The following is a 9,941-nucleotide window of genomic DNA, read 5'->3' on the forward strand; positions in this document are numbered from 1 at the left end:
GTGCAGGTGAGTATTTATTTACAAAAGAAAATACAACAGAAATGGCACGGGTGAAGCTGTAACAGAAAACCTAAACTGGGCAAACTAACAAAACAAACCAGAACAAAGATGCAGGGAGGTCCGGGAAATATACACAGAGAGATGGATGGAGAAACGCAGGGAGACCGAGGGGAAACAACACAGACGAACCAGCAACGACTAAGACAGAAGACACGACTTAACACTCAGAGAACACAGGGAGATTACACACAGGTGGGGGACACAGCTGGGAGTGATTAATGTGACGAGACTAGGGAGGCAAACTGAAAACACTCACATAAGACGCAGACCTTCACAATAAAACAGGAAACACACACACGCAAAGACACAGACTAGGAAACGTGGACTTAACACAGGAATAGATGGCAGAACAGAATACACTAAACAGGAGGAACAGATCCAAAATCACTAATAGAAAACACAAAACGCTGGGTCAAAAGGACCCAGGATCATGACAAGATCCCAGATACTTTTAGTAACGTAAATAAGTGTTGAGTAAGTTTTGAATAAACTTAAAACTTACAATAAACAGCTGGGGTTTGGAAGAGAACTGAACAAAATTTAAAACATAATTTGATTATTTCTGGAGCAGTCTTCAGGATCTCCACGTCAGGTTAGCTACACATATTTATATGAGGGATTAAAGAAGACCCTAATATTCAGTTTAAAATATACTGATGGCTCTCCAAGGAAAACTTTAAAATGAAATAAAACAATCCTGTTATGAAGCTGAACTTAAATCTAAGCCTAACCAATTTTTAAATAAGTATGTTTGATAAATTTTTGATCAGCATGTTAACAAATTCCTCACCATTTGATGTAAAACATTTAAAACATTGTATTATCCATGTTTTGCACGACCACTGTCTCTCCACTACAAACTGCTGTGAAAAAGAAATTCCTATTCAGAGTCTTGTTAACTGAAGTGGAGCATAGTTATTCTGCAGTGACTCTGCATTAGTTGAGATGAACCCAGGCACTGTGTATGTGCATAAAACGACTTTATGGCTTATGCATACATTTATCTTACCAATCACTGACTCAGAAATTCTGTGAAAATTTTTTCTGCACTGCTGTTGAACGGGAAGTGAACCCCTTTCTTCGGGTGACACACACTGGACCTATACTCAGTAAGTGCATCCCCCCCCCCCCATCTTCCAATACCTAAAATCTGTCAACTTTAATACAGTCACAATAACATCTACATTAAAAAAAGAAATCTTTGTAATTTGATCTAGAACCCTGTTCTGACTTCTGAGTCTGGTTTGGTGGACAGGTAAAGCTGGGTGTCGTCGGCATAGCAGTGAAACTGAATATTATATTTATGGAAAATGTGTCCAAGTGGAAGGAGATTAATAATGAAAAGGAGGGGCCCAAGAACAGATCCCTTAAGTTGCTTGAAGACGTTTCACCTCTCATCCGAGAAGCTTCTGAGGTTCTAAGGTCAAATGGTGGAGAGTCCCAGATTTAAAGAAGTCCAGACGCTTTTCTTTCCAAGCTCCTTAGACAGCAAGAAAAATACATACAGACATTTAGCAAGAGAATTACATAACAGAAAGCAAGCAAAACAAAACCCCGGGGTGTACAGCCTTAAGTACAGACAGTAGAGCAACACAGAGATGGACAGAGAGAAACAGCAGAGGGGAAAAAAGTGCTGGATGTCCTCTGGCCCCCTAATATATAGGGACCAGCAATGTTCCCTCTAAGCTGCGCGCGTGCGCAATTGCGCACTGCTGGCACGGTCTTTGCGCAGAAAAAATCTGCGTTGCGCACAAAAAAAAATCTAACCTGAATTGAAATTAAAGTAAATATGTTAACAATTCTGTTTTGCAGTGTTAGTCAGTAAGTGACTGGCTGCTCCCGTATGGGATTAGAACGATGCCACCTTATCCCATAGTCCAGCCAATAATGCGATTCACATTCGTATATACACAGCTAATCAACGTCATTGACAGGTTATGATAGCGTCCTTATGTGCCGACACCAGTGTTTTAGCTAGCAGGGTGGCTGAGATGGAGTGAAGCCACGTTAATGACACGTGTACAACCATTTATGTGACCAGGACAGACGGAACAATTGACGGAAAAAGTGTGGACTTTATACCAGTTTTTAAATTGTGTTGATCGGCCACGTAAAACCAGAGTTATGATAAAAATATTTGCAATGTTTGGTTTTCTTCCTGAATACTGTCGTTGTTTATATTTACTGCGGGAAGAAACGGTAAAAACGGCGTTCTATAAGGAAAACGCTCAAAAACACTCGCCACCTGTGAGCAAAAACAAAACCAAAAATCCCCACCCTTTCCTATTGGTGGAAAAATGTACCATGTCGACCAATCAAAACACGTCATCTGTTGTTTAGGGAGGGGGAAAGTTTTAGGAATGACAAAAAAACAAACAAATCTAAACAAACAATAAGAAAATCCTAGACAAGAAACTTGGAAGCATGGCATAGGAAACATGGCGTGGACAACAGACAACCTGACAATGACACACTGAAAACAGAACTTAAAACTGACCAAAACCAGAGCAAAAGTCCCACAAAAAGGGTGCAAAAGGCCTATGAAAGGCACTAAAGCTCAGGAGATAGTTCTTAACACTTTCAGGGGGGTGACCTGGAGGGTGACGGCACAAAAGTCCACAGTTAAGTAGTTCGGGGGGCCGTCCTGGAGGTCGACAGCATAACAGTTCATAGTTCAAAGGTTCAGGGGGCCGGCCACGAGTCCAACGGTGGTGACGGAGCAGATCAGGGGGACGACCATGTGGAAGGTGGCAGTGGCGAAGCAGGCATGGCTGGCCACACTTGGACAGCTTGGCTGACAGCCGGCGGTGGCGTGGGCGTGTGTGAAGAACATCGGACGGCTTGGCTGACGGTCGACGGTAGTGTGGATGTGGACGTGACCCCTCGGGTGGTTTGGTGGGTTTCCGTGGACAGGCTGTTTTGACAAGCCCCGGAAACAGCCATGCTGGACGTGGACATGGCTTGGCAGGCGAGACGAGCAGAGGCGTTGCATCGACCTCTGGCTGGGTCGTGGCAGGCGAGACGAGCAGAGGCGTGGCGTCGACCTCTGGCTGGGTCGTGGCAGGCAAGACGAGGCGAAACAAACCAAACACAAGGAGCCAGAAACAAAAAAAAAGCAACACTGGAGCCCGGAAAGCAACAGAACAAAAACAGGCTCACGACAGGCGCAGGCGGCCAGGAAAAACAGTTCACACAAAGTTCAGGGGGCCGGCCCGGAGGCTGATGGCACAATAGTCCAAACCCGGGCAGTTCAGGGGGGCAACCGGTGGCTGACGGCCCAAGAGCCCAGAAAACAGTTTAGGGGGCCGGGCAGGCGGGAGGCACCGGCGGCGACGGAGCAGATCAGGAGGTCGGCCGAGTGGGAGGCAGCGGCGGCGACGTAGTTCAGGGGGCCGTCCATGACGGCAATGATGTCCAGTCATTGGCCTGGAAAGCGGCCGGACAGGACGTGGAGGACGAGCAGGCTGGACAGGACGTGCAGGACGAGCAGGCCAGACAGGACGAGCAGAACGAGCAGGTCGGACAGGACGTGCAGAACCAGACGGCATGGGGACCTCAGGCGCAGACGAAGCTAGACGGAGTGAGGCAGGACCAGGCGACGCTGAAGGCGAAGACACGGAGGCTGGACCAGACAACGCCGAAGGCGAAGACACGGAGGCTGGACCAGACGACGCAGAGGCTAAGGCTGGACCAGGCGAAGCTGAAGACTCGGAGGCTGGACCAGGCGAAGCTGAAGACTCGGAGGCTGGACCAGGCGAAGCTGAAGACTCGGAGGCTGGTCCAGACGAGGGCGAAGACTCGGAGGCTGGACCAGACGAGGGCGAAGACTCGGAGGCTGGACCAGACGAGGGCGAAGACTCGGAGGCTGGACCAGACGAGGGCGAAGACTCGGAGGCTGGATCAGACAAGGGTGGCGCTGCAGGCGACGGCGTGGGAGCCGTAGGTGGTGGCGCTGCTGGCGACGGCGTGGGAGCCGCAGGTGGTGACGCTGCAGGTGATGGCGTGGGAGCCACAGGTGGTGGCTGGATGGGCCCCTCGGACCCTCCAGCGGGAGCAGGAAGCTGGACGGGCTCCTCGGACCCTCCAGCGGAGGCAGGTTGCTGGACGGGCCCCTCGGACCCTCCAGCAGGAACAGGAGGCTGGACGGGCCCCTCGGACTCTCCAGCGGGAACAGGAGGCTGAAGCGGTCCCTCGGACCCTCCAGCAAGAAGATTAATCATCCGCTCCATCTCAGTGTTGAATTCAAAAGCTGAAGAGTCTGCAGGGTCCATGTTCTGGTCGTGGTCTTCTATCAGGTTTGGGCTGTGTGCAGGCAGGAGTGGTGGTAAGGAGGACCCAAAGTGCAGATGCTCGAAGGCAAAAGTGTATTTCAAAACTCAGCTTTTATTGCTGGCAAACGTAACAAAAATCCAAAAATCCAAAAATCCAAATAAACTTACATGAGCAGGCAGACAGAACACACAGCATAAATGAGGGTAGACCACGACGCAGACACAGAGAAACACAGGGCTTAAATACACAGGGGGAGCAATCAGGGAATGGGTAACAGGAGGGGAACACAGCTGGGGCAAATCAGGCCTAACGAGACAAAGGAAGCAAAACCATACACATACAGTGGGGCAAAAAAGTATTTAGTCAGCCACCGATTGTGCAAGTTCCCCCACTTAAAATGATGACAGAGGTCAGTAATTTGCACCAGAGGTACACTTCAACTGTGAGAGACAGAATGTGAAAAAAAAATCCATGAATTCACATGGTAGGATTTGTAAAGAATTTATTCGTAAATCAGGGTGGAAAATAAGTATTTGGTCAATAACAAAAATACAACTCAATACTTTGTAACATAACCTTTGTTGGCAATAACAGAGGTCAAACGTTTACTATAGGTCTTTACCAGGTTTGCACACACAGTAGCTGGTATTTTGGCCCATTCCTCCATGCAGATCTTCTCAAGAGCAGTGATGTTTTGGGCCTGTCGCCGAGCAACACGGACTTTCAACTCCCGCCACAGATTTTCTATGGGGTTGAGGTCTGGAGACTGGCTAGGCCACTCCAGGACTTTCAAATGCTTCTTACGGAGCCACTCCTTTGTTGCCCGGGCGGTGTGTTTTGGATCATTGTCATGTTGGAAGACCCAGCCTCGTTTCATCTTCAAAGTTCTCACTGATGGAAGGAGGTTTTGGCTCAAAATCTCAGGATACTTGGCCCCATTCATTCTGTCCTTAACACGGATCAGTCGTCCTGTCCCCTTGGCAGAAAAACAGCCCCATAGCATGATGTTTCCACCCCCATGCTTCACAGTAGGTATGGTGTTCTTGGGATGCAACTCAGTATTCTTCTTCCTCCAAACACGACGAGTTGAGTTTATACCAAAAAGTTCTACTTTGGTTTCATCTGACCACATGACATTCTCCCAATCCTCTGCTGTATCATCCATGTGCTCTCTGGCAAACTTCAGACGGGCCTGGACATGCACTGGCTTCAGCAGCGGAACACGTCTGGCACTGCGGGATTTGATTCCCTGCCGTTGTAGTGTGTTACTGATGGTGACCTTTGTTACTTTGGTCCCAGCTCTCTGCAGGTCATTCACCAGGTCCCCCCGTGTGGTTCTGGGATCTTTGCTCACCGTTCTCATGATCATTTTGACCCCACGGGATGAGATCTTGCGTGGAGCCCCAGATCGAGGGAGATTATCAGTGGTCTTGTATGTCTTCCATTTTCTGATGATTGCTCCCACAGTTGATTTTTTCACACCAAGCTGCTTGCCTATTGTAGATTCACTCTTCCCAGTCTGGTGCAGGTCTACAATTCTTTTCCTGGTGTCCTTTGAAAGCTCTTTGGTCTTGGCCATGGCGGAGTTTGGAGTCTGACTGGTTGAGGCTGTGGACAGGTGTCTTTTATACAGATGATGAGGTCAAACAGGTGCCATTCATACAGGTAACGAGTGGGGGACAGAAAAGCTTCTTACAGAAGACGTTACAGGTCTGTGAGAGCCAGGGATTTTCCTTGTTTGAGGTGACCAAATACTTATTTTCCACCCTGATTTACGAATAAATTCTTTACAAATCCTACCATGTGAATTCATGGATTTTTTTTTCACATTCTGTCTCTCACAGTTGAAGTGTACCTCTGGTGCAAATTACTGACCTCTGTCATCATTTTAAGTGGGGGAACTTGCACAATCGGTGGCTGACTAAATACTTTTTTGCCCCACTGTATACATGAGACACGGACTTTCAAAGTAGGCGAGGCGTCGTCCTCAGGCTGAGGCGTGGCAGAACCAGGCGAGGCAGAGCCAGCAGGTGCGGAGACCTCTGGCTGAGGCGTGGCAGGTGGCGGCATGGCAACCGCAGACGGCAGGGCGGTCTCTCCAGAGCACTCAGCAGGAACTGATGGCGGAGTGGGAGCCGCGGAGTGCTGGAGTGGTTCTCCTGAACCCCCAGCAGACACTGGAAGAGGCTGCACCAACTGCCCAGTGCCCCCCATGGAAGCAGCAACAGGCTCTACGAGAGGTCCAGAGCAAACTGAGTCCTCCAACTCAGCCCCTGGATCCAATCTGGCCTGGATCTTAGTCCCACAGGGGCTTAGCTGAGCCTCACGGCTAGCATCTCCAGTGAAAATAGTCTTAAAGCCTGACTTCTTAGAAGCATGGGTCATAGCATGATCGATACACAGGGATGCTAGGTAAGTGTGCAGAGGGATAAGATGTTCCGTGGAAGACTTGGCTGGTAATTGGTCAGTCTTAGTCATTTCATAAACATGCCCATGAACCTTTAAGGCAGTGTTTGTTTCAATATTCTCCTTAGAAAAAAACGCGTGGATTCAGAATATAGTCACCCACCTCATGCTGCTGTAAGCCGCCTCCTCCTGGAAGCTACGATTGTGGAGGCTGGCGCCGCCATGTCTGAGGTGAATGTGGCACTAGAAGCAGCCACTGGTTGTGTCAAGGAAAATGCAGCACTTGTCTGCTGCTGCGATGACATGGACATGGAGACAGGCGGGAGACTCAACACGCCAACTTTAACTCCTATAGCTGGCATAGGGAGAGCTGCGTCACAGAGGGGCTGGAGTAATTCAGTCTGCATGCTGGGGGGCTGCTGCTTTGGCAACACGGTGCGGACGAAGCCGTGCAAATCCTCCGACAATCCCTCCATGTAAGCCGGGTATGCAGACAGAATCCGGTCCAGCTGAACTCTAACCGACTCCTTCTCACTCTCCTGTCTGCACGCAGAATAGATTTTCCACTGTCCATGGAGAATGGTCACACGAGTGCTGAACTCCCAAAAATCCTCACAGATGTCTGCTGGGTCCATTAGGGTCAGGTCGTTCTGTCACAGTCTGGCGAGGGCAGACTGTAGGGGTTGACAAAAGGACCCAAAACGCAGACTCCAAGGTACAGGGAACAGAACTTGAAATGTTAACAAAAAGCGAGCCGTTTAATATGGCTGGTAAAAAAAGGTACAAACAAAGGGCAAGGCAAACTGAAGCAAAATTAACACAAACCTAAACTGGGAAATCTAAACAAACAATAAGAAAATCCTAGACAAGAAACTTGGAAGCATGGCATGGCATAGGAAACATGGCGTGGACAACAGACGACCTGACAATGACACCTGAAAACAGAGGACTTAAATACACAGGAGGTGATTACGAGGGGGAATGAGCCACAGGAGGAGAGCACAGCTGGGAGTAATTAGGCCGGACGAGACAAGGGAAGCAAAACTAGAAACATAGGACAGACTGTGAAAGTAAAACAGGAAACACACTGACAGAACTCAAGACATGTAAACTTAACAGACTGGGGAGACAGAACATAGGGACCTGAAACATGGAACAGAAAGGCACAGTAGACACAACATGAACATAACAACGCCACAGGGGAAGAGTAAAACAAAATGCAGGAACACAGGACCTCTTTCAAAATAAAATGGGAAACATAATGAAACGCAAACATGACAACATAAGAAACACAGACCTGAAGCACATGAAGGACAAGGGAGACTTAACAGGGGTTGGATACACAAGGGAAATCTAATAAACAAATGAACTTAGATAACCTAATGAACAAAATAAACTCAAACTTAAAACGCTGGGTCAAAAGACCCAGGATCATGACACAAATAATTTGTGCGGCATCAAATTTGATGCAGAACAGCTGATTGTTCTGTAAATAGTTTGAAATGCTTATTTAAAAAAACGCCTTGGCTGCATTTTTAGGTATACAGCTGCAAAAAACGTTGTTGTTTGCAAAACTCAGTTACTTTTTTGAAAAAGTAACTATATAATTAATTGCGCAACATTGGTCATTATATACTGTATTTTGTAGAGAGTTACAGGACTCTCTCCCAGACCACAGACTCACAATACAAGTCAGAGCTTTATAAAAAAAAAAAAAAAGAAAGTTGTGTTTTCAAAATTGGAGTTCAAGTTATTGTTACTACACAGGTCATGAACAAGATATTTTTTTAATTTTCATTGTAAGTGGGCTAAAGCAGTTAACTAAAAGTAGTCTAACATAAATGTAAATAGTGTAATTTGATTATTTTAATAAACCATGAAACTTGGATGGATTCTAAGCTGGCGTGACCACAGTGCACACGTCTGCTGTTGGACCAATCAGGGAATGAGAGACAGGAATAAAACACAGCTGGGGCAAATCAGGCCTAACGAGACAGAGGAAGCAAAACCAGATACATTAACATAAGACATGGACCTTCAAAGTAAAACAGGAAACATAACACAGAGATGCAGACTTGACAAGGGGCAAACAAAAACAAAAACAAGGAGCTAGACTCCAAAAACAGGGAACAAGAGTCCAAAACAGAGCGTCTACAGCAGCACTAAGGCCCAAGAACAGTTCAAAATGAAACAAACAAAAACAAGTCCACGAAAAGCACAGGGGCCCAGGAAACTGTTCAGAAAAGGTTCAGGGGGCCGGCCTGGAGGTGGACAACACAACAGTCCAAAACAGTTCAGTTCAGGAGGCCGGCCGCGTGAAAAGCACTGGAGGCGGCGATGCAGAAGGCAGCAGCGGCAACGCAGGCGAAGGAGGTCCGGAGGCCGGCCGCGCGGAAGGCCGGGCAGTTCAGGAGGCTGTCCACGATGTTCATGATGTCCAGCCAGTGGCCCAGAAAGTGCCTGGCGATGTTGAGATGGAGGCCATAGAAGAGCCAGCATTCCTGTATCTTAATTTGTAGAATATATATTTATAATAGCACAATTGTTCCATTTTGAAAAGGCAGTGCACGAATTCTTATTGGCTGTTTAAAAATTCTTAACTTTATTAATTAAAAGTAGTGCCAGAGGGTCTATCATTGTGTTTTTGTTTTTTTATTACCACATCTTATTGAAACAATTTGTGTTTCAGACTGATGTAAATGTTTACTGTTCTTTTAGATGAATAAATAATTAAATTGTACATTGTTTTGGCCTAAGCTTTTCATAGCTGTGATTGCAGCCATTCCCCAACTCTCTGTGAATGGTACTCATGGCCGTTGACCAGTGGTCTGTCACGGTTCTGCGTCCGCTGGACCCAGTATTTTGAGATTATTATGTTTTGGTTTAATTTTGAATCATGGATTGTTTTCTTATTCCCTTGTTGTGGTTGTGATGATTATTATTAAGGACGATTCAGCTACCCTCCTGGAGGCCCTCACCACGTGGTCTCAGCGGCAGTTTTTGCCAAGGTTTATCGCCAAATTGTTTGATCCATCCTTGAAGAAGAAATGCAACCCTAGCCATCATCACCCAACCACACTTCCCTTTTCTCCTGTAGTACGGACTGGTGCAGTTTTCATTTCCAATCAGCAGCAGCGTTTCTCCATGTCACCTTTTGCCAGCCCTGATCCCATTTCAACTGAGAAGCGGCAGATGCGCCGCCA

General features: G+C 47.2%; 1 protein-coding gene across 1 annotated transcript; it reads right to left on the reverse strand.

The window, feature by feature from the left end:
* Positions 1–2,546: 2,546 nt before the first annotated feature.
* LOC148104192 (uncharacterized) lies at positions 2,547–6,810 on the reverse strand. The gene is made up of 4 exons (XM_087838296.1): positions 6,282–6,810; positions 4,010–4,180; positions 3,678–3,697; positions 2,547–3,110 (listed from the first exon to the last, which is right to left on the reverse strand). Exons 1-4 carry the CDS (start codon positions 6,808–6,810, stop codon positions 2,547–2,549), a joined length of 1,284 nt encoding a protein of 427 aa, XP_087694422.1.
* Positions 6,811–9,941: the final 3,131 nt, after the last annotated feature.

This window comes from Neolamprologus brichardi, chromosome 3 (assembly GCF_056152115.1).
Source record: "Neolamprologus brichardi isolate AB-2024 chromosome 3, ASM5615211v1, whole genome shotgun sequence".
Taxonomy (NCBI): domain Eukaryota; kingdom Metazoa; phylum Chordata; class Actinopteri; order Cichliformes; family Cichlidae; genus Neolamprologus; species Neolamprologus brichardi.